This window comes from Camelina sativa, chromosome 17, assembly GCF_030686135.1.
Source record: "Camelina sativa cultivar CO46 ecotype springtype chromosome 17, ASM3068613v1".
Taxonomy (NCBI): Eukaryota; Viridiplantae; Streptophyta; class Magnoliopsida; order Brassicales; family Brassicaceae; genus Camelina; species Camelina sativa.
In genome coordinates this window covers 35,744,630-35,768,334 of record NC_141896.1, presented here as the reverse complement: position 1 = coordinate 35,768,334, position 23,705 = coordinate 35,744,630, and the positions used below count along the sequence as shown (strand labels likewise).

The 23,705-nt window shown below is 34.8% G+C and overlaps 3 protein-coding genes across 4 annotated transcripts; all 3 read right to left on the bottom strand.

The window, feature by feature from the left end:
• Positions 1–3,764: 3,764 nt before the first annotated feature.
• Positions 3,765–7,895, bottom strand: LOC104758348 (uncharacterized). Its single transcript, XM_087494945.1, has 11 exons — positions 7,472–7,895; positions 7,084–7,367; positions 6,783–6,977; positions 6,192–6,538; positions 5,715–6,006; positions 5,268–5,426; positions 4,812–5,177; positions 4,514–4,579; positions 4,374–4,422; positions 4,131–4,254; positions 3,765–4,012 (listed from the first exon to the last, which is right to left on the bottom strand). The coding sequence occupies exons 1-11, from the start codon at positions 7,863–7,865 to the stop codon at positions 3,934–3,936; spliced, it is 2,355 nt and encodes a 784-aa protein (XP_087351071.1). The 5' UTR covers positions 7,866–7,895; the 3' UTR covers positions 3,765–3,933.
• Positions 7,896–8,109: 214 nt separating this feature from the next.
• Positions 8,110–11,819, bottom strand: LOC104758347 (phytochrome-associated serine/threonine-protein phosphatase 1). Its single transcript, XM_087494946.1, has 10 exons — positions 11,435–11,819; positions 10,794–10,940; positions 10,629–10,696; positions 10,341–10,398; positions 9,670–9,780; positions 9,502–9,552; positions 9,254–9,397; positions 9,063–9,158; positions 8,900–8,971; positions 8,110–8,515 (listed from the first exon to the last, which is right to left on the bottom strand). Exons 1-10 carry the CDS (start codon positions 11,513–11,515, stop codon positions 8,432–8,434), a joined length of 912 nt encoding a protein of 303 aa, XP_087351072.1. The 5' UTR covers positions 11,516–11,819; the 3' UTR covers positions 8,110–8,431.
• Positions 11,820–15,570: 3,751 nt separating this feature from the next.
• Positions 15,571–23,242, bottom strand: LOC104758345 (myosin-3). Of its 2 annotated transcripts, XM_010481186.3 has the most exons (24): positions 22,799–23,242; positions 21,864–22,187; positions 21,593–21,694; positions 21,359–21,502; positions 21,085–21,235; positions 20,965–20,992; positions 20,523–20,688; positions 20,342–20,405; positions 20,227–20,240; positions 20,041–20,125; positions 19,807–19,910; positions 19,569–19,707; positions 19,241–19,359; positions 18,921–19,073; positions 18,674–18,763; positions 18,482–18,559; positions 18,117–18,275; positions 17,761–17,967; positions 17,394–17,599; positions 17,177–17,312; positions 16,960–17,089; positions 16,698–16,844; positions 16,529–16,596; positions 15,571–16,440 (listed from the first exon to the last, which is right to left on the bottom strand). In XM_010481186.3, the coding sequence occupies exons 2-24, from the start codon at positions 22,179–22,181 to the stop codon at positions 15,787–15,789; spliced, it is 3,462 nt and encodes a 1,153-aa protein (XP_010479488.2). In that variant the 5' UTR covers positions 22,182–22,187; positions 22,799–23,242; the 3' UTR covers positions 15,571–15,786. The 2 variants fall into 2 exon arrangements, with proteins under 2 accessions (XP_010479488.2, XP_087351070.1); XM_087494944.1 differs by lacking the exon at positions 20,227–20,240 and having other exon boundaries at positions 22,799–23,210.
• Between the last annotated feature and the right edge of the window lie 463 nt (positions 23,243–23,705).

The following is a 23,705-nucleotide window of genomic DNA, read 5'->3' as shown; positions in this document are numbered from 1 at the left end:
AAAATTAGTTTGACACGGTTTGTTTTATTTTACCTTTTCTGAAACGGGCCCGAACCCATCTATTTCGGGTCTCACATTTTTCTTTTTTTTTTTTGGGCAAAAAAAAGAAAAGCATATTTATATTTTCATATAAGTGACTTTTTTTTTTTTGCAAATCTTATTATATAAAATTTGATGTCAAAATTACTAATTAACAAAATCGTGACACGTGTCAATTGTATCATTCAGATGTTGACACATGTCAATTCTAAGTTCATTAAAAATTTTAAAAATAAAAATGTAAAAATTCAAAACCTACCATAAAAATGTTTTATATAAAAGTAAAATAGATAAAAGAAAACATAACTTTATTTAATTTTTTTTAAAGAAAAAACTTACAGCTTTAAAAATTTTAAAAGATCATTATGAGGAGATTATACATATAGATATCAATAAATTCGAAATTATAATATAGTTTATTTGTTTTAATTTTAATTTGCTAATTTTACAAGAAAAATTTACTTTTTATATAAGATAAAAAATGATTGTGAAAATATACAATTAATTACTGTTTCTAAAAAAATGTAAATACTTACCTTTACATAAAGAAAAAGATGGTTGAAGTAAAAAAAAAAAAAAAAGATAGATTGTATCATATTTTTTTCCACCAATCAAATAATTTATTCAAAAAGACTACTATTGTAATATATAAGATATGAGTATATAATATTAACGTATGCGTTTTTGTAACTATAAAAATGTTAAACTGAAGAGACATATAATAGGTTATTTAATGTAATCGTAAAGACAATTTGTTGGTAGTAGTAAAGACTAAAGAGTATAATTTAACAGTAAAATATATTTGCGTGTACAAATACACTTTTAGTGGTAATGTATATAGTAGATTTGTAAATAGATATACATTAGTGTATTCTAGCAAAAAAACAACAACTATTTTCTATAATTAGAAGTTTATATCTTTACTTTTATAGATTGTTTTTACTTATGAAAAGAATTAAATATATATTCTTTGTTAAATTTAATTTTATTTTAATAACTTTGAACTCATTTACAACTATTTTCTTTAACTAAATGTGTATCTATATACTTTTTTTTTCAACCAAATAATAAATTAAAAGAAAATTCATCGGTTAGTTGTCCAAGTTGGAGGGAAAGAGTTTACAAAAGAAACTTCAGAGATAAGAGAACGCGGAGCACGGGCAAGACAATTTGCCTTTGTATTTGATGCACGCGTGATCTAAGAGATATAGAATAGTGGGAAGGACTCCAGCAAGTTAAACTCATCGAGCAGGTTGGAGAAGGACAGTCAATCTTCAGGGACTGCACAATAATGAGTAACTCAACACAATTTGTCTCGAAATGTTGACAAGCGATCCCTGCAGCACGTATCCGCTCCATAACCCATAACAACTCTTCTAACTCCGAATGTAGGGGGGAGGGGCCGTCTTAGACACTTGGCCCCCAACAACAAGGTTTGCTCCTCATCAACGCGATACTACCAGCCCAATCCTGAATGCACATTGGTTGCTTTCCCAGAACCATCAATCTAACAACCAGGTGAAGAAACCTGGACATCCGAAGACGGAGATGGAGCTGACATGACCGCCGTAAAAGAGAGCGCCTCTTCCCAAGCTAACTTATCGTCCAAAGCCTCAGCAATTATAGTATTCACCTCGATACCTAAACCTTGAAAAACTTTTTTATTTGTTGCCTTCCAGATTGCCCATAAAATCCATGGTAATTAAAGAAATTGATCAGGATCACCTTGTTGAGAGGCACCCCTCTAGTAAACAGAATCCAAATTCGAGTACACCGACTCATATGGAAAACCCTCTGACAAGACCATAATCGGAGATAAATCTCAAACTTCACACGAGTGAAGGCATTCAAAGAAAACATGATTAATAGTCTCAACCGCAAAGTCGCACCATTTACACCAAATATTGACAAATCTGTGTATCAATTTATTTTTATAGGTTGTACTTACTAAAAATAATTATTTTATATTCTTTGTTAAATTTAATTTTATTTTAAAAATTCTTAACCCGCACATCGGGCGGGTCCTAACCTAGTTTGTATATAAATACCAAAAAACATATAAACTAGAAACTAATAATTTTCAATTTTCATAAGTTATTTTAAGCAAACGTATTTTCAAAATATTTGAGTAGTATGTTAAATGGTGTTGATAATTGAGATAACCTTTTTATAATTTTTATATTAAAGATAAAAGAAAACAAATGGTATGAATCATCCATCAAACTAGGAGGTTTTAGAGACTACGAGATTGATTTGAAATTATCTTATTGCTATTCAAGATATACATATTTTCATATAGGGAAAAAGATACTCAGCTACACGAAGTATTGTTCAATACATGACCACACATCCCAACTTTAAAAATGTATTGTCAACTACACGAAATATATGTATTGCATGGTCACATATACCAACTATATGATAACATGTGCTCAACATCACAACCATCTTTTTCCGGTACACCGTTCATCAGAATCCGGTGTTGACCAGTGTTGACCGACGTTGACCGATGTTGACCAATAAAAATATGCAATTTTTTTTGCTTTTAATATTAAACAAAAAAAATTTAGTTGAATTGTTTAGGAATCATTTATAGCGTTTTATAATGTAAAACATATATGGATCCAAAATAAAGATATATTGTATATAATTCCATTAATTTAGTATTATAATAGTTATTTTTTTCAATTTCAAAACTTAACTAAAATTGAAATAAAAATCATTCATAAGATATTAAAACTTAAATTCAAGACAGATAATTTTGTTATAAAAATAAATAAAAAACTATTTATTTTCATTTTATTAATTTAAAAACATCAATTTCTTACTTAATTTATCTAAATAGAAAATTAATATTATTTAATATTCTCAACCTCAAAAAATATTTCTACAACAAAAATACTTAGAACCAAACCCAATACCTATCAAAATCATTAGAATTATTGAAAAAAATTTATATACTCATGGTAAAATAAAAATTTTAATATCTGAAAAAACTATTAATGATTTTTCATTTCACTTTTATTAATTTTTGCAATATAAAAATATATTATATATCTGTCAATTCATCCAGTCTTATAATAGTTAGTTTCGCTTTATTTAAATACAATGTTTTTTGTTATTTAATAAAAGAAATATATTTGATTGTAAACAACAAAAACACACAATATTTATTTTTAATATATAGAAGATCCAAAAAATTGAGTTTGCAAAACTATATATTTGTCTGTAGAAATATTAATATATATATATATATATATATATATATAGATTCAAAATTAAAATTATGAATTATAAGAATGAATACATTAAAGATGTAAACAATTTTTTTTTTTTGGTTTCTAATATTAAAAACAAAAAAAATTGCATATTTTTATTGATTAACATTGGTCAACGCCGGTCAATACTGGTCAACACTGGATTCTGATGAGCGGTGTACCGGAATAAGATGGTTGTGATGTTGAGCACATATCATCATATAGTTGGTATATGTGACCATGCAATACATATAATAGTTGACAATACATTTTTAAAGTTGGGATGTGTGGCCATGTATTGAACAATACTTCGTGTAGCTGAGTATCTTTTTTCCTTTCATATATGTAAATTACTTGAAGATCAAGTAAATTAATACATTAAGACTAATTTATCTTATTGCTAAATAGAAGTATACACTAATTTAATTTGCATAATTCAAGAAATTTACCCAAAAAAAATTCAACCGATTGAGTAAACAAAATAAATTAAGTACGCCTATTGATTAAGTTTTTGAGCTCAAACTATGTCTATGTGAATGTATTCCTTCTTCCAAGTCTTTAGAACGCAAAAAAAACAAAAGAAATTGTCTTAAGAATACGGAGGAGTCTGAGCTTAAAACAACTGTTAAAGACTGACTCACCCAGAAGCGGGAATCATGTCCAAAACTTTCATCATGAATGCAAAAATAAATGCATCTTCTTGAAGCTTCTCGAATCTGCAAGTTCATCAAACAGACCTTCTTGGTTAGTTGAATAGGGTTGAAAGTCTAGTCTCAATTGTAGAAAACGGCATGTGTTGTGTTGTTGGGACAAAGGAAAGGACTAATTTCATACCTCCCCGATTTTGAGAAATGCCCTGCGCCAAGCTCACATTTGAACAGAAGTATGTTGTTGTCAGTCTTCGTTTCTCTCAGTTTCGCCACCCACTTGCCAGGTTCAGAGTACATAACTCTTGGATCTGTTGGGCAGACAGCAACAATTACAAAGGTGGACGATAGGTCAGAAACAAACCTGAACCCATCTTAAAAGAGGAGCAATTTTGTTTTCACTTTGTCTCTAGGACTAAAGAAAGCTTACCATTTAACCCAGCAGTTACAAGAATATTTGGATAATTCTGTGCTGTTACCTGAAATATTGTCAACAGATGCATCATCACAGAGAACCTTCAAATCATTTATTGCAGATAATATCAAAAGAAGTCAGACATATATACTCACATTGTCGACAGGGGAATATGACTTCATATAGTTGTAAAATTCTTCCTTTCTGGGGTCACCCCACTCCTACAATGATAAAAGCCAAACATCAGACAAGTTAAAGCACTAAACCATTTATCAAACATTATTGAACAGAATTAGACTACAGCTACTTGATTTGCCAAGGAAATCTATCTACCCTTATGGTTATTCCGATTCGCAATGCAAATCACTATAAACACATGCAGACTATGTACTTTGTAAAGTAAGAAAATATGTAATTAATTGTTTTAAGACACTGAACAAGCATCGAACCCACCTCCCATTCTGATGTCGTAAGCGGAATTGTTGGGTCCAGCATTGTTGTCAAAACGTCTACAAAAGGAACTCCAGCGACAGCCACCTTGAATAAGTCAGGCCTCATATTAAGGACAGCACCCATCAGCAATCCACCAGCACTTCTTCCTTCGATGCACAGTTTTTCTTTCGAGCAATACTTAATTTCTATTAAATACTCAGCACAAGCAATAAAATCAGTGAATGTGTTTTTCTTCTTCAACAGCTTTCCATTCTCGTACCACTGTCTCCCCATTTCACCACCCCCACGAATATGAGCAATCACATAGATAAACCCACGATCTAACAGGGATAACCTTGATGCCTTGAAATATGGATCCACGGAAATCTGTAAGATAAAGAGTATTTCATAGCTCAGCTCGAAAGAAGTAAAAGGACCGAGAATCTGAGGACCTTAAAAGATATCAGCTAAAAATACCTCATATGAACCATATCCATAAAGCAGCAATGGATCAGATCCATCGAGCTTTGCAAGTTTTTTGTTATACACAATAGACATTGGAATTTGAGTTCCGTCTGATGCTGTTACCCATTTCCTTTCTGTAACATAGTTTGATGCATCAAAACCTCCCAATACCTGAATGAAATACATCAGGTTATCAAATTGATCAAGGACAACCATGCCGAAAGAGAAGAAGACAGATTAGGAAAACAAAACCGTAAAAGCAAAGTAAAAGCCACAAAGAAAAACCTTGAAATTTTTCATAATTTCCATGTGTATTTCATGTCAATACCACTCATTACCATTCAATGAAATACGCTTATGCATTGCAAATTTTTAAATGCGCAACTAAATGTGCAGAGGGCATAGGAAATAGAAATAGATCCAAAGTAGGGACTTGGCAAGAATAAGTAGTTTACTTACTGTGTCAATCTTCTTGACAACGGAAGTACCACTATCCATGTCATAGTCATACACAGAAGGAGGTGTTTTCAAGGAACTGTAGCAAAACCTTAAAACATTGGACGAAAACTCAGACTCTGTTGCGTCAACTGAATAGACCGGGTCAACAAAGCTAACACTACGACCACCTTGGAGACCTTCCAATGGCTGTCCCTCAGCAGGGAGCCTATGAACTGTTATCTTCTGCAGACCCTGTTCACGCTCGAACACTGCAAGATGATCTCGAAAAAGCTGAATTTCCTGAATCTTTACACTGTCCATGTCAAAAATATAGCATAAGTGACTTGAAGTTAAATGAATCAGCAATTCGAAAAAAATCCCAGCCAGTTATGCGGTCTAAGCCAAAGAACATATATGAGACAAAAGAGTAGTTGGACTTCATTTCGATATGGATAGGAACACTGACAATGGCAAAAAGATTTTAACAAAGATGGTTACCTTTCTCTATGTGGAAGCAGAACTGTTGTCTTTGATGTATCATCAACTGAACAGGCGACCAACTCTGAGTTGTAAAATTCAGTGCTCCTTCTCTGAATGAAAAAGTGGTTCCCACGATGACTGACAGATGAATCAATGCCATCTACACGAGGAGTCAACACCCTAAGTCCATCTTGAGGCTTGCACACATCAAGTGAGAAGACAAATCTTGTCGTTTTGCTTTCAGATGCAACAAATATATACTTGTGGCTCTCAGAAGCGTGAAGATCAAGAGAAAACATATCATCCTTCTCATGGTAAAGGCATACATCACTGCTCTGCTCTGTCCCCAACTTATGTAACCAAACCTGTTTCAAAGAATATATGAAGATGACAACATGGAAGCCACACAAATTGATGTTTAAAGTAAAAAGTACCATTAAACTTAGTAAACACTCAAAAATATGGCATCGATTAGGTGTATAATGTCATAATCTGATAGAAACAGGATAATGTAAATTCAAAAAGGTACTATATCATGCAAAATTTAATCCCTGCATCCAAAGTACAACACATTAAGATAGCAGGGTGAGAAAAATAATGAAGGTAAACCTTGTCAGGTCGCAGGATTTCGTCCATAGTAATGTAGACCAAAGCATCATTACCAGCCCATTCAAGATAACAAGTCAGTCCTTTCAGCTGTTCCCCCACTGGTTTTAGGGACTCAGAGTCGATGACAGTTACTGTATAAATTTCATCACCTTTTGTGTCCTCAGCATATGCCACCAGTTTATGATCGGGACTGGTCTGAAGACAGAATCAAGAGAATGAGACACATCATGTTAACAAAATAATAGAAGATTTTAAACAGAACATTCTAAAGAGTAAATAAAAAATCAGTTGCAAGTCCAACCTTGAAGGCACCAATTCGGTAGTAGTCATGCTCTTGAGCCTTGATATTCTCATCCAAAATCACATGCTCAGGAGGAGCATCAGGACCAGTTAGCATATTATCATACACAGAAGGCTCAGCTTTGTTGTCAGGGATCAAACGCCTGCAGTTCTGAACATACTCCTTTCCTTGAAGATATCTCTTATAATAGTAGTAAGGACCCTTGCGTAGAGGCGCAGATATGTCATCTTCTTTGATTCTCCCTCTTATTTCAGCAAACAGCTGATTCTCAAATTGCTTGGTCCCTGAATGATATCAATCTTCATTATCACAAGCTTGCATAATTCAACAAGTCACTAACAAAACTGAAACCCTAAAATCTTACTGATGGTAAATTGAAAAGACTCACCAGACATGACGTAATCAGTGTAGTCGTTTTCTTCACGGAGATAAGAAAGCATATCGGGATTGCAACGAGAATCGTCACGGAGCCAGTAGTAATTGTCAACCCTAACGTCACTGAACATCTCCATCACATGCTCCACCTTCTTCGCCACAGGAGGAGATCTCGATTCCGCCATATCTCCCGGTCGTGTTAACGGCAATGATGCAGCTCCGGTGTTATTAGAGGACGAGAAAGAGGAAGAAGAAGAAGAAGAACAAAACAACCGTGGAGTAGGGCGGCGGCGAGGAACAACAAGAGGAACGAGGCAAGAGAGAGGAGTCTCGAAGTGGAGAAGACGACTACGAGTCGCGAGAAAGTGAGTGCCGAGAGATACGAGTCCACGCCCACTTATTATCATTTACGGGTTTCTAGTTGCCTAGAGACTCGCGACGCGTTATTGTTGTTGTTAAGGATCAGTTAAATCCGGTTTGGACAAACCGACAAATATTTTTCAATCCGGTTTGAACAAACCGACTAATCTTTTTCGAACCAAATAGTTTTTTATTGATGGTATATGTTCTTCTTGCGTGGAGTATTTTATTGAACTTGATGAATTATTCTAGCCTCAGATTATTAACCCAAACCTAACTGAATCGTAGTAATCAGATCAAAACAAGCTGCGATGATAAGATTTTGGTCTTACATACAGAACAAAGACGAAACAAAACAGGAAAGAAACACGTATAATAATAACAACCAGAAGAAGTCCAGGTTAAAGTGCATCAAAACTACTAAAGTTACCAAAGTGACATTCACTTTCACAATAAAATGTTTCCAAAATGGAAAAGAGCAAAAAACAATGGAAGTGTAAACAACATCAGATGATATACCTTGAAAGAACATAAGCCAATGGCAATGGTGATAATGGCTAACTTTGATCAGAGCAATACGAGACTAATAACGATGTAGGATCATCATCATGAATCACAGAAAATAAGGAACACCTGTTCTTGGCCCTCTCATTTGATTGTTCTCTTCTGTTTCCGTGAAGAACTTCACTTCCCTTTCCTGGTAAATTAAGCATATTTCAACATATCATAACGGTGAGTGAGGACCGGATCTTAAACACTGAGAGCACAATCGATATGGGCAGACAACTCTAACGCACAAGAGCTAGAATTGCACATAGATAGATAGTTCCTACACAACTGTTACAAGAGCTAGAAACCCATGGATGATGATCTAATATAAATGACAAAAACGTAATTCCAACTCTACCTCACCAGAGTTAATTGTCTAAGTTCCAGTAAACATCAAATTTGTATACGTTTGGGTAGAGACTAGAGAGACAAGTAAGTAAATAGAATCCTCTCATGTAAAGAAAGTGCATAAAAGAACATGGTACAAGAGATTGTGGCATATAGGTAGGAAAAGTGGAAACAAATAACTCACCATGTTGTCATTGAAACTCAATATAGAAGCCACATTCCCACAGCGGTAGCAGTAATTAGGTGCAGACCACACCTTTAGAAAAAAAAATAAAGAGACGAAACATTACCAAGCAGATTATACTTCCATATATCCAGATTGGATCATAGGAAAACAAGACACTTACAGTTACGAGACCTTTATCTTGGAACATGTACTTGAGGCCTTCTTGTACAAGCTGGTGTGCACGACATACTAGATCAAGATTGTTAATATGGTTAAACTGCACAAGAACCAAAACCAAAGATCAGGGAACTGAAATCATTTATTTCTTAACCTGGCTTATTCAAATTTCAACCCAAAAACAGAGATTCATACCTCAGTGGTAACCCTAGACCCGAAAAGCCAACCAGCTCCACGTGGACTGACAGCCCATGTTTCAATATCTTCAGGATCACTCCACATAAGATCACAGAAGGGTCCTTCATGCGGTATTTCGCAATTCCGCTCAATCAGTCTTATCTAGAGGACAAGGTAACATCTAAAGTGAGTGAATGAGATTTAATTTATCATGAATAACATTTGAGGGGTAAAATAATATACAATTACAAAAAGCACATTTTAACCTGATCAATTGTCCGTACATCAGGTGAAAGGCCACCATGAACACAAAGAACCTACATTGAGGATACAATACTTTATTAATATAGGTAACAACTAACTTGTACATTTATATAACTCTACGTGTAGGTACATCATAATACAATGCCAAAGAAACTGAGGAAAATACTTACCGTGCCATCTATAATAGCTGAAAGTGTAAGATAGTCAAAAACATCCGTGCAATATCTCCATGCATTAGCATTACCATACTTCCTTTGACATTCGTCATAGAAACCATACACCTAGCAAATGTAAAATTGGAATGATAATTTAAGATAACTATTTAACAAAATGAACCTGCAGGGCACAAAATACAACACACCAAGTGTAATATGACACTTTAAACAGAACAATTGTGGTCATGTCATCTTTTTTTTGTAGATGTCTTGGATTGTTATGTACAACTTTCTAAGACTTGTCACTATGCAAGTAAATTTGATCATACCGCCGGTAGATCATACACATCTAATTTGCACTAGGGAGTCTGCTTAATCGTAGTGAAGGTTTACAACAAAATATTATTACAATCTTCTTCGTTGAGAGTGATTGTTGAAAACTATGATATGGTGGAGGAATAGAAATGAATACGAAGAAAAGTACTGTGCTAAAAGTTCAGATAAAATGCATCTTAGTTAATACCCATGTCTACATCTAGCATGGCATTGCCACATGTACAAAATCAACTTTGAAGCAAGTTATAACGATTGAGGAACAAAATCAAAAATTACTTCTCCATTAGGAATTGCATGAAGAGACATAGCAACAAATACAATAGACATAAGTGGCATAGAATTATGCATACCTGAGTTAGCTGTCTGCTTTCATGATTTCCGCGCAAAAGTGTGATATTGGCTGGATGTCTACACATTGAAAAACAAATACAAGAGCGGTTTTTAAAGCTCACAGCAAAGTAAGTTGGATATATAGAAATCCATGAAAACAAAATAGAGATCTACTTCCAGTAGAGCAATGCATTTACAGCTAATAGAGCATTCTGAAGGAGTACTATAATATACAGTGAAAAGGAAGGATGATCAATATCATATGAAAAGGCATAACAACAGGAAAATTTCAATTAAAATAAACGTACCTTGCTTTAAGAAGCAAAAGAATGGTGAAAACTTCAAGACTGTTGTAACCTCTATCAACGAAATCTCCCTGAGAAAATCCCCCAACAGAAAATTAAAACACTATGTATAGATACTGATTTCTCTTAAGAGACTAAACCAAAAGACAGAGAGTCCATAGTCTATACCATAAATATGTAATTAGTCTCGGGAACATGACCTCCGGTCTGGAAAAGCTTCATAAGGTCATGAAACTGGCCATGGATATCACCACAGACGGTGACAGGACTGTTGACAGGTTGTACATTTGATTCCTCAATAAGAATTTCTTTCACCTACAAATAATAGTCAAAGACACATCTTGTGTGGTTACCACCAATGCATCTTAGCCAAGCATTTTCATGAAAAGAAGAAGAAGAAGAAGAAGAAGAAGAAGGCTACAACGGGGTTTCAACACTCAAATGACTATTATCCTCAAATAACAAGTTTTCCAACAGCGTGTGACTTGTGCATCCATTAGTGTATTAAATTGGCTAAACTTATCCCTAAAACCCCTAGAATTTAGAAGCGAATTTGCAAGTTAACTGAACCAAGTCAATAGAGAGAAAAAAAAACCCTAAAATCCGTAAACCAAAGGAAACAACAGTAAGGTAGAAGAAGAGAACAGATTCAAAGTGAAGTTCTTCTACAAAGCAATAAAGCCTGAATCGGGAAAGCAAAGAATTGGGTTTTGTAGATGAATGAATCTTCGCAGAAGAGAGCAAGAACAAGAACAACAACAAGAACAAGAACAAGAAGAAGAAGAAGAAGAAGAGGAAGAAGGGCGTACGTATTCGCAGAGAAGTTGAAGCTCGTCCTCAGAGAGATGTTGGCCGTCTTTAACCTTGGAAATCCATTGATCTAAATCCATGGCGGGCTTTAATTATCCTCTCTGTGTGTAAGTAAGTGAGAAATTGGTACTGTTTCGTCGATTTCAACGGCGAGTTTGGACGATCTTTGGTGGAGAATTGAAGCAAAAGATAGATCTAGCAGAGCATTGCTCCCTCCGCTTCGTTAGGGTTACGTAAGTGGAAAGAGGGAGAGAGAGAGAAAGAGAGAGAGAAAGGGGAAACACAACGAACCAAACAATCAATCTCTGACCCAAACCCAATTTGGTCTTCCCACATCTTCATTACTCGATCCGTCCCATATTTATTATTAATCATTTTTTTGGCAAATACTCTAATCATCATTTTTAATTTTTTAGTTTATTACTTTAATTACCACCAAACTTTAACACTACATTTTCAAAAGCTTTTTTTGGTAATCTATTTATTGACTACATGTGATCATTCAAATACACCTAAAAGTAATTTCACACAAAATGTAAGCCTTCCTGAATTATGTGTAAACACATATTTAGAAATCTCTATTTTATGTTGTATTTCGAAGAGAATTGTTCGTCGAAAATCATCATAATGGGTGAAAACAAATCTAATGTAGAAAGTTTTTATTTTGTATTTATTTTGGGTTTTTTTTTTAATTTGACTTGCAATGTAGAGATAATTTTTTTAGAAAAAAAACATTGTTACGATAGTCTCCAGATTATAATGGAAAACAGTCATTTGTTGGTGGGACATATATGAAAGGGATATATGTGTGGGTTTAGTTTTCGACTTGGTCAATTGGTGATCTTAAGCTCAATAATTTTTAGTGTTTGGTGGGTTTAGAAGGGTGTTGTAAATGAGTACAAAAAGGTTGTTTGCTTTGCAGTGGCCAGTAGGTTTAATGACGAATGTGGTTGTAAGAATCGTTCATAACCGGAAATTTTGGTAAAACAAGAATGGAATATATAATGTTGTCTACGGTGCTAAATGTTAGTGGACTGCTAGGAGAAACAAATATTTGGAACTAGTATTAAATAGTGGGACAAATTTAAAATAAAAAATGTAGAGAGGGTATTCGAACTACGAATTCCGAACTCCGCTAGTGACAAATTTGAAGATATATCGGTCGACTCTCATTGTCTTTGTCTATATGATGAACTTGTATCCTGTGATGACGAAACTGTGGAAAAAATTGCTCAGAAAATTCAAAGAAAGTTTTTAAAGTACCGGGAAGATTGCAGTCTCATTGTAAACAAATGGAAGCCAGATTTGGGAGATAGTGTTAATATATAATCTGTTTCTAAATAAGAGCTGAAGCAGTTGTTCACTTGTATTATTTTTACCTAGATAGATTCTTCATTCTTGGAATGTGATGATGACATTGATAAGAAGTTCATTAATCTTAGTGTATATCAAGAATCATGTAATTTTCTCACACGTAACTTATGCGGATGTATCTATGTGTAAACATCATTTGCCAACGAAAGACTGAAATATATATAGACGCTCATGTGTCCCTTGCATTTTCACGACTTGCACTATCTGTTTTGGGAAAATTGAGGAGAGATAGTATAAGCAATCACTAGCAAGTAACAAACCAAACGTTGTCGAGTTTTTCTAATTAAGATACAACATCAAAATGAAGAGAGGGAAAAAAAAACTAAAAGAGCAAGAAAAGGCTGAAACATAAACAAAGAAAAACTAAATTAACTCTAAAGTGAACGGCTTCTGCATGTTCAGGTCCTCCATAAGTAAAACTCGTGTTGCTCGTCGTCTTGATGTTGTAGTAGGTGGGATTCGTCTCTTCGACTGTGAGATCGTAGGTTGGCTGGAAATGCCGGTGTCAACAATAATTTTCAGATCGCGATTTCCTTGTAATCACAGTTTGAGGTAACTATTGAGATGATTTCTTTGACTAATCCTAATCATGCAACAAGTTCACTGATAAGTTTGTTTGTTTTCTTTTTTGGTATGTTGCAGGTATCTCTCTAAAGCGCTGGATCAATATATCTTTCAAACTATGTAATGAGTAGATCTTTCTCATGTTTTAAAACTATATATGTAACTAGGTGGTAGCCTATGCGTTGCATGTGTTATTACATAATCGCTATTCTATTTTGAAGAAATAATATAAACTAACATGTTACTATCATTTTAGTTTTTTTTTTTTTTTTGTACATCAAAATATTTTATTTGTGTTTTGCTTATATTTTACATAGATTTTAATTATTTTTTGTTAATTTACTTTTTCATATTAAAATATATGTAAAAATGTGAATTTGTCATATTGGGCCATGAGCTTATATATTTGTTAAACTGTCTTAGATTTGTTACCGTTTTAGCAATAAATCTAATATCTTGCATTGATAATGATATTGTGCATTTTAAATGTTTGACTTTTCGGGTTTTTGTTATGTTCTAAAATATAAGTAAAACAATTTATAAATTTAAATTACAACGTTTTACAATTTATAAATTTAAGTGATATTATTCTAGCATTTTATTTTAAAGATTAAACTAAAATAATCTAAAATTCATATATTGTAAAACGTTGAGCTCCTTATTATAAAACGTTGATAGGGTAGCGAAGAAGTCTAAAATTCATATATTGTAAAATGTTGAGCCGAATTTAAATTACAATAGGATATTGGGCTCCTTCTTCATTACAAGTTAGGGTTATGAGTGGCTGATAGGGTAGCGAAGCAGAGCCGTGCCTACATGGTGGAAAAAGAAACACTCACCTACGGCCTTTAATTTGTAGAAAGTTTAAGAAGCCAAATTTTTTGTTAATAGTTTTTGTTCATGCATGTATCAAAGTAACGTTACGGAAATTTATACTAGTGATAAGGGAATATAGTGAATATAGAGCAATACTGCAATATATAGAAACTATAATTACAACGACAAGTAAGGATCTCTGCATATTAATATTTTCTTATAATAATTAGATATCACATTTTTATACCACAGATTATTTAAAATTCGTATAATCACCAAACTATTCTTTTGTTGTTGATAGAAACACAATACTATGTCCACCTGTTTTTTCAGTAAATTTTTATGAAAGATTATTTTATACCTTTTGGTTTATGAAGTATTAAAAGTGTTATGTTTTTATAAATTATTTCAAAGATGAAACCATTTTTTTTTTTTTTTGCCTACGGCCTCTAAATCTCTGGACACGGCTCTGTAGCGAAGAAGTCTATTTCTTTGAATTATGACCCTAATTTGTACTCTATGATGACTAATATGATAAAATAAGTTGTAATGGCAGAAAAACCGGTCAATAAGTATAATTAATCGGTGAATAAGAGTTGTTCTTGAGCAAAAGAAAATAAAAATTGGAAAAAACAGTTACTTGTTGGAGGTACATATTACGAAAGAAATATGTTTGGGTGTAGTTATCGACTTGGACACGTGGTCAAAAGGTGATCCTAATTAAGCTCAATAATATAGTGTTTGGTGGGTTTAAAAGGGTGTAATGAACACAAAAAGGTTGTTTGAAGTGGGTTGGAACTCTCTTAGTGACGATCGAATGTGGTTGGAAGAATTGTTCATAACCAAAAATTTTGGTAAAACATGCGAGGTCGGAGCATCTGACAATTAACCTAGTCATAAAACTTTAGAAAACTGATGCCTTGACAAATGTAATGTGCTATGACTACTATGGTTCGCTAAATTTTGATACATATCACTTTTGATAGATCAAGTCATTTGTGGCAATTGCCAAAAGTTTGTCGGAGAGCCGGAGAGGCTAAACATCTCGTCTGCCTTCTCGTGGGTAATTTTCTTTAGATATTTTTTTCATAAACTCTTAAAAATAAGGATCACTTAGCTTGATACATGATACCACGTGGCCTCTTCCAAAAATCAGGAAGATATGCCCCATTAATATTTATATCTCGGGAGTCTAGCTCTCGGCCTTCACTTCCTCATCACTATATGTTTTCAGCGTGCAAAACATCCACACGGACTAGCCAAACACAAACTCATACGGAGATGCAAGTACCAATCCACTCATTTTATCACGACTGTATAATATTCAAAACTATAGCCAAAAAAAAAAAATGTCTAACACAAAATTAATTGGTCTACTGAATTTTGGAAGCCTTGACAAATAAATTTTATAAATATATATTTTGTAGAAAAATTATTTACTGAATCTACCAATAGATTTGGATAGGAAATGAGAAACATGACTCTTTTAGTCCCATGAAGCCTTCTCACTTCTCAGTAGTCAGTAACAAAACCAAAACCTCAGTTACATCAAACGAGTAAAAATGAGACGTGCATCTCAAGAAAAGGAAGAAACCAATTAAAACCTGGTACTCTTCAACCGCCCCCACCAATTCATCTTCACCTTCTCCGCTGAACCACCTGTTTCTTCACTCCCAAGTTTGCTTAGAATCAGTTTCGTTTCCCTTAGTCTTCCTCCGTAATCCTTCTTCCAAGTCTCAAACATCTGTTTCAGCCTTCGTAGCTCCCGGTCTGGATTCAAGTTTGCTTCTACCTGACCAGACTTCACTTCCATCAAGAACTTTCTGTCGTCACCAAATACCTGAGCTCTCTGTCCGAATTCCTCAGCTAACCGGCTTATCACGCTTAAACCCACACCTACACTTCTTGACCTGCCATGGCCCATTTGGAAATGACTACCCCCTGAATCTACCGTTCCATCGCTTGCATTCACCGATGCATCAGAATTTCTCGCTGAGTCCTCAACCTCTAGGCTTTTCTTTGCGATGGAAAGACTGGATTGCAAAGATTTCATTTGCTTTTGCCAAATTTCTTCCATGGATTTCATCTTTGTTTCATATTCAGACCACCGGTTATCATACTGCTGGAGTCTTTGTCGGAGGATGTAGTTCTCCTCTTCTTTCTCACGAAGAGCAGCTTCGGTTTTAAGAACCCTGCGCTGAAGTTGGGAAAGATATGATGCCTTCACTAGCACATCGTCTGACTCATTTCTCTGCATAAAGAATCGGTTTAAGAGTTGAGAAACATTCATATATATATATAGTCAAATGCAAGAAAAGAATGAAAACTTTGTAAAGGACCTTGGTGCCTCCAGATTGTAGCCATCCAATATCTCCGGCGCATCTTCTAACCAGCTCGCCGCGAATGGCTGCAGAAAAAGGTTTCAGCATTTATTCAAAACTTCTGATTTTTAATACATTTTGAGGTTTAATTTGTTTCAGTGATGAGAATTAATCAACCCTTCCTTACCTGATTGTATTACAACAGATGCATCAACTGTGGCTTTATATTGTCGCCTAGCAATCCTTCTCTTAACATTGCTTTGAATAGCAGCAGAAGCTCGATGCCTCTGCAGTAACTCCGTGTATTCCTTTCTAATCTTTTCTCCACGAACAACTGAACATAAGGATGTATGAGGAATCCATAGCTCAAGTTAAACTAAAATATATCTCTACTATAAGAAGATAACATATACAAGCCAAGATATTGCAATGAGACAAGGGGTAATTACATGATTGAAGAACAGTGATTCCTCTTTTTAGCTCTTTTATACGACAGCGTGCTTGGTGCCCTCTAAAATAGCTTTGAAGACGTAAAATGCCATGAAGAGTACGGTTCCTTGTATCTTCAAGAACTCCAATCTGCAATGGTGAAGCGAACATATAGCAATAAGAATGACTAATTTTTGGTCCCTCAAAGTCAAGACATCAGACGACTAATTATAGTACCTGGCCAGTTCTGAAAAACAATTTTGTGTAGCCAACTTGGTACATCTCTGGCAAGATGTTAAACTGATGGAGAATTGCAACCGAAACACTTAGAGGATCTTTTGCTGCAATGTTCTCCAGCAAAAGGAAACCATACCTAAAGTACGAGAAGAAAAACAACATTACTGCAACTAAAAGTAGAGGAGGAAAGTGCAGCAACTGGAGATGGAGTTCTTACCTTCGGGCAAATTTATGATGAGACATTCTCGTAGGAAATCCAGACCGAGATATTCGAACTACCTCTAAGACCCCACAACATCTTAGCTGCTGTAAGACAAGCCCTTGCTCATACAATCCGGGAGACTGAACATTGTTTGGCTTTATGCAGCGAATGAAATGTGGGGTAGTGTTCCCTAGACGTTGCATCAATTGGAAAAGTTGACCCTGAAAAAAAATATCCAGGCATGACACTAATCAGATATCATAAGATGTTTCTTCCAAAGCAAAACCAGAAGCCTTTTTGAGATGAAAGCTGTGATGAGTAAACCCACAACAAGTTTTAAGATAGTTACAGAAGCAAGCTGTGTCTAAGGAAATCACCCAACCTTAAATTTAGTTGCTACACTCAGCCGCTGGGAATCAGCTCCACCTGCTTTGTGTAAAGGACCAACAACAGGTTTTTCAGAATGAATGAGCATACTAGAAGCAAACGCCTGAGGAAGGTAGCAAGAGCAAGATGACAAAAGCTGAATAGAATCCGAATGCAACAAATCTCGATTCTTCTCTAGAAATCCAGTCGTCTCATATGTAACCTAAGTTGAAACAGCAAGTAAAGTTAGCATCAAAAAGGAATCACACTAGGTTACTGATTCATTCTTGATTTCTAAACCTCAAAAATGAACCCACAAAACCCAACTTTATATCATGTAAAATGGTGCCACTGGATTTGTAAAGCTATTACCTCTCCAGCATAATGCGCAACTGTGAAAGCCTTCCCCCGATCTCCTCTAAAGCAAGAATTATCATTTAGATGTTCTTTAAGCTTGTTGGCAAGTGTCAAATCTGTGCCATTTGGAAATGTGGATTCCTCATCCAGAAGAGAAAGCAGACCTAATGGTTTCTGCACAGAAAATGTAACTTAATTGTCTTAACAAGTTTTGGAATAACAATGGATCTTTTCCAACATGATATATCTCAACAGTTGCGATGCAGCTTGATGATGGGAAATCATCGCCAGAATGTTACAATAATATACTGACTAACGGACATACTGATATGTAACATATGGTGACTTCTGACTCTAGAGGAGAGTAGCTCCCACATTACCTTTTCAAAGAGACTGAGACAATCTTGATTGTCCTCAAAATCAACCCTTGTCCAGTCAATGCCATCCTGAATATATTCCTGGAAGAAGCAGAAAGAAATGTTAAACTTTCAGAACTCGATTGCTTGTGTGTGTCATGCCCATGCTCTGCTAGATATACTATAGGAACCCATAGCAGAAAGGGGTAACTTTACCTCCTGCTCCAGCTTGAAAAGATGACGATTGAAGTGTTGCTGCAACCTCTCATTTGCATAATTTATACAGAACTGTTCAAAACTATTTCTCTGCAACATTAAAGTAATAATTCCCAAACCAAATTAACTTTGGTACAAAATGTAAAACATAAAGATGCATACATATTAGCGAAGACTGGGGGAACTCATGTAGCGTATGTAATTTCATACAGGAAAAAAAGCAAAGGGAGACTAAAAAGGAGCATACATCGAATGATTCAAAGCCATAGATATCAAGAATGCTGATAGATCTGCCCGTTCTCCTCTTTCCCACCGCAAGAGATTTGTTTATCTGTTCAACCAGCCAGTCAAATAGGGAGGCATAGATTGACTTTGCTAAAGCATCTCTTGCGTCAATGGCCTGTAAGCAAATAACAAAGAAATTCAGAACAAAAATATATAAACAAGGCTTGATGCCAAATAAATAAGAGGCATAGATCTTGATTACAGTGTGGAAAACCAACCCTACTCAGATTACAATTACGCACAAAGAATCAAGTGCAAGGAATTCTTTCTAAAAAGGCCCACCTGAGATAGTGTTAGCTTCTGTACAATAGTATCATTATTAACTCTCATATTACGCTTCGATAGAGCTAGCTTAAGATCATTGATGTTGCACCCAATCAATTTAGCAACAGTTTCCAAACCTGAAAGAAAAGCCAAATACAGCACTTACTTAGTCTTGCATTGTGAAACCTGTCAAATGATGAAATGATCCACAGAGATTAAACAGAAAACTTGCAATAACCATTAATTAAAAGCCTACTATAGAGGTGGTATTTTCACACAAAATACAGAAAAGCATGATATATTATAAAGGAGCAGGTATCACTATTTCAGGATTGAAGAGCCATACTTTCATCTGGTTCAGGTTCAACGTGGTTTTCATTGTCAATAATGGCGAAAGAAACATTTCCCAGCCACAATACTGCAGCAAGCATTGCAAATACACTTTCTTGATCTTCTTTACTAACATGCACAATATCTAGAGCTTCCTGAAACGGCAAAGAGTTTATAAATCAAAAGGTTGGAACAAATGTCTCAAATCTGTAGAGAAAGAAAGTAGAAAAAGCGTGACTGAATGAGGGAGTTACCTTAACGGCGTGAAAACGTTCAGCGTCATCAACTCCGTTGATTGAATAGCAATTGCTCTGTTTCAAATATTTATACTCTTTTGCGCTTGTCAAATTAAGCTTCTCTGATTTAACGATGAGTGAAATAAAATATCAGATAAACGATAAACGAGAAAAAAAATAATTTACATCAATCATTTTTTCGTAAGAGAACTGTTAAAAGCGCATTTTAGGATTCAGATATCCAGATCATACCTCTAAGCGTAGGTGAAGCCCCAGCACAAAGTTGATAAAATATATGATATGACCTTTCTCCTTCCGCACATTGAACCACTCTAGACTATTTAAGTGTCAACATAAAAAGAAGTCATGTCAATGTTAACAAACCGTATACCACCAACATAAAGATGAAGCAGCGTAAAAATATATAGAGGAACTTACCTTTTCTAGTAAAACTGCAAAATTTGAAGATTAAGAGAAAATAAAAGCTATGTCAGCTGTTGGAAAGGAAAATTAACAAACAGTGTGAAGCAGCAATAACAAACTTTATGCTTACATGTTTGAATTTTAGCACCCGAAATCTTCCCTGTCTCACTAAAATGAATCTCTATCAGCTTACCCTGTCAAATTTAACATCAAAGAAATGTTATGAGATGAACAAGGCCCATAACTTTTACAGATACAGAGAAAGTAGAAAGGATCGTAAAGAAAGGCGTAGTGGAAACTGGAGGGCTTACAAAACGACTAGAATTATCGTTTCTCAATGTTTTTGCATTTCCAAATGCTTCCAAGATGGGATTAGTCTTTAGTATCTCATACTCAATCCCACTTCCACCTCCAAGAGCAGCCAAGTATTGCATTGCTATTTTTGCAGTCTCAGTTTTCCCTGCTCCACTTTCACCGCTGGATAAAAAGAAATATAATGATAAGAAAACATTTCAAGATGCACAAAGTGGAAGAACTGATTAACCCCACCAAACCAGCACTATATAAATATAGAAGCATCTGTACAGGTCAAGACTAATGCCTTTTTGGCTAACTGATTGAGCCCCACCATACAAGCGCTATATAAATATAGAGGCATGTGACGACTAATTCCTGAGCAGATATAGAAACTTAAGTCCGCTTGCTGTTACTAAGTTGTAATAATTAACATGTACGGAGGAAACTTTGACTAACCTGATTATGATAGACTGGTTAACTTCATCTGTAATGGAAACCAGGAGAATATAAGACTTCAAAACTTAAGAGTGTAATACATTAGTTAAGCAACTGACATAATAAGAAACATGATCCCACCTCGTATCATTTCACGGATTGCTGTATCTGCAATAGCATAGACATGAGGGCTGTCATTTGATCTCTTCCTGTATGCCTCAATGTTGCGATTTCCATACAAAGGAACCTCCTTGAAGGGATTCACAGCCACCAGTACAGGCCCTGCTTTTGTCTATCACCATAATGAAAAATTCAGTAATCCAAAAGTAAAGGCTGTAACGTGTTATTATAGAATTCAGGGAAGAGACTGTAAACATGACAGGAAAAATAAACTATATTAGCACAAACGGCTTACATATATCATGTCCTGGTTGTACCTATACTCAAGGTTGTACAACACTGCTGGCTCATTTAAGTAACTTAGTTGCATAAGATCATCTACTCCATCAAGAATATCAGGATTTGCAGGCACTAGAGTCTCTGTTTTGACTTTTAAAACCTGTTGAATCACGTGTAGGAAACAGTTTCCGATCAAACACTTAAATTAATAATCAACATCTACCTCAGGGAATTCAAAAAGGTCACTTACTTTTCCCTCAGGTAAGGCAAGAACAGACTCTTCTCCTGAAGTTTTCAAAATCTTCCCCAGCTCCCAGTTACCGTTTGGAAGTTGGACCCAAGATTGCAGTACCTAAAATAGAAAACTTGTCAGTTTAATCCCGTCAACATAAGAAAAAAGGAATGTTTCCTCTAATGTTTGTTCAAACGTTTCATCCTAATTCCTAACAATTAGTCCAACCTGGCCATGCAACAAAAACCAACAACAAGAAAAGTTGCAATACAGGAACCTTAAATGATACCTTTTTCCGAGCATATGCGCTTGTGTCGTTCCACCTATGATCAATACTCTGAGGCAAGGGCACAATAGGATCTTCATCACCAATTGAAGATCGCTCTCCATTCGAAATACTGCGCACGCTATACGGTGAATCCTCAGTAGCAGTATCCATTCCTCCAACAGAATTTTCAGTGCCATTAACCCCATTCCTTAAGTGACCATTTGGTGGAATAATCAAATCGGTCACACAAACACTTGAGCCGGAAGAATTCTCAAGAAGCCTATAGTCTGCCGGCATGGATTTAAGTGACTGAATGGTTGGCGTAACCTTCTGTGACATTTTGCACTGTAACAGACAGACAGAAGCGTTCAGTTCAAAAGAAATGAGACCAGAAAGAAAGAAAATAATCCTAATAGAGCTAGAATGGGGGGGACCATAGATACTTTTAGACTAAAGTGCTCTCTTTCAAAGTGCAGTCACTATTATTGAGTTCCAAAACCAAAAGAAAAAGATTCTAAATTTAGACAATCCTCTGAACTAGCAGAAAATGCAATGACTTTCTGATTCGTGAAAGCAATGCAAGATCCAATGGGATGTGTATACTCTCACCAAAGATCACACTAAAAATAAATCTAAAGGCTTGAGATCTTTCTTACACAGCTTTCTTGGCTGAATTGTGAAGACTATATAAAAAAAAAAAAATATGATCTGATCGAACACAATCTAATCTAGATTGAATCTTGAATCATAATATCATGATTTCAAAAAGAAAAGAAAAAAAAAAAAAAAAACGTTTTTTTTTAATTCTTTTTTAAATCAGCAGAGGACCAATTCTTGTATCACTACTCTATAGACGATCACAAATCAGAAAAAAGATACAAAATTTCTCATAAGAAATGAGCAAAATACTAAAAGATAGAAACTTGATTCGATCTATATAGCTCAATAGAATTTACCTTTGAACAAATTAGAAACTTTAACAATAAAAAGGAGAGAAAACGCGGCAATCAGAAAAATGGAGAAACTTCAGATTCATAGATGACTTCTTCTTTGATTTCCCCACCCAAAAATGAGATCGATCTTTAAATCAGACACCCAAAAAATCCAATGATCCTCAATAGTATAAAAAACTCAGGACACACCAATGAAGGAATAAGAGATTAAAGAAAAAATGTTTCTGGAAAAATATAAGTTATAAACACTTGGGGTTTAACAGTAACAATGGCAACTGATAAAATTGAAGAGAAGATCAGAAAAAATATCGAAGAAAAAATCGGAGAAAAAGGAAGAAGAAGACGAAGATGCAACTTTTTCTCTGCTTAGTAAAACTGTTTTCTCTTCTTCTAATTTTTTTTTTCTTTCTTTCTTTTAATTATTACTTTTCTTCTGATTTATATTATGTTCAGGCAAATTCTTGTGTGTGTATTAATTAATTATCCGACAAATTTGAATGTCTTTTTTGGCCACCCAACAGTGGAATTTTTAAGCACATCACATGGTCAATATTCCTATTTTACCCTTGTTCTTTTCTTTTATTTCCTTAACCGATGCTTTTGTTTTTCAAATTACGTGATCATAGGAGTTTTAATGATGATATTTTCCTTATTTAATGTGGGTTTTCAAATGATAATCAAATATAAAAAATTGTTAATTCTTCGAATTTTGTTCTTTTTGAAAATGATAATTAATTATCATCAGTTTTTAATTTGAGTTTGATTACGGTGTTGATTGGTTCTCGTGCAAATGAACGTTTGCGAGTTGTAGTGGTTGCTAGCGATTGATACCAATCATATGAACCGTTTCCAATCGTTTCCAACCGCTCAAAATCACTAAATTCTAAAAACTGCTTCTCGGAAGCATTTA

Excerpts from the sequence above, each read along its gene's own strand:
- LOC104758348 (XM_087494945.1), bottom strand. The coding sequence starts at position 7,865 with ATGATAATAAGTGGGCGTGGACTCGTATCTCTCGGCACTCACTTTCTC. Across the intron at positions 5,427-5,714 it reads TTGTCAAGAAGATTGACACA|GTATTGGGAGGTTTTGATGC; the intron begins GTAAGTAAACTA and ends TATTTCATTCAG. Across the intron at positions 4,013-4,130 it reads CATTTCTCAAAATCGGGGAG|ATTCGAGAAGCTTCAAGAAG; the intron begins GTATGAAATTAG and ends ATGAACTTGCAG.
- LOC104758347 (XM_087494946.1), bottom strand. The coding sequence starts at position 11,515 with ATGGATTTAGATCAATGGATTTCCAAGGTTAAAGACGGCCAACATCTC. Across the intron at positions 10,399-10,628 it reads CTTTTGCTTCTTAAAGCAAG|ACATCCAGCCAATATCACAC; the intron begins GTACGTTTATTT and ends TTCAATGTGTAG. Across the intron at positions 8,516-8,899 it reads TGAGTTTCAATGACAACATG|GAAAGGGAAGTGAAGTTCTT; the intron begins GTGAGTTATTTG and ends TTAATTTACCAG.
- LOC104758345 (XM_010481186.3), bottom strand. The coding sequence starts at position 22,181 with ATGTCACAGAAGGTTACGCCAACCATTCAGTCACTTAAATCCATGCCG. Across the intron at positions 20,406-20,522 it reads ACGATAATTCTAGTCGTTTT|GGTAAGCTGATAGAGATTCA; the intron begins GTAAGCCCTCCA and ends TAAATTTGACAG. Across the intron at positions 18,764-18,920 it reads ATGGCTTTGAATCATTCGAT|AGAAATAGTTTTGAACAGTT; the intron begins GTATGCTCCTTT and ends TTAATGTTGCAG.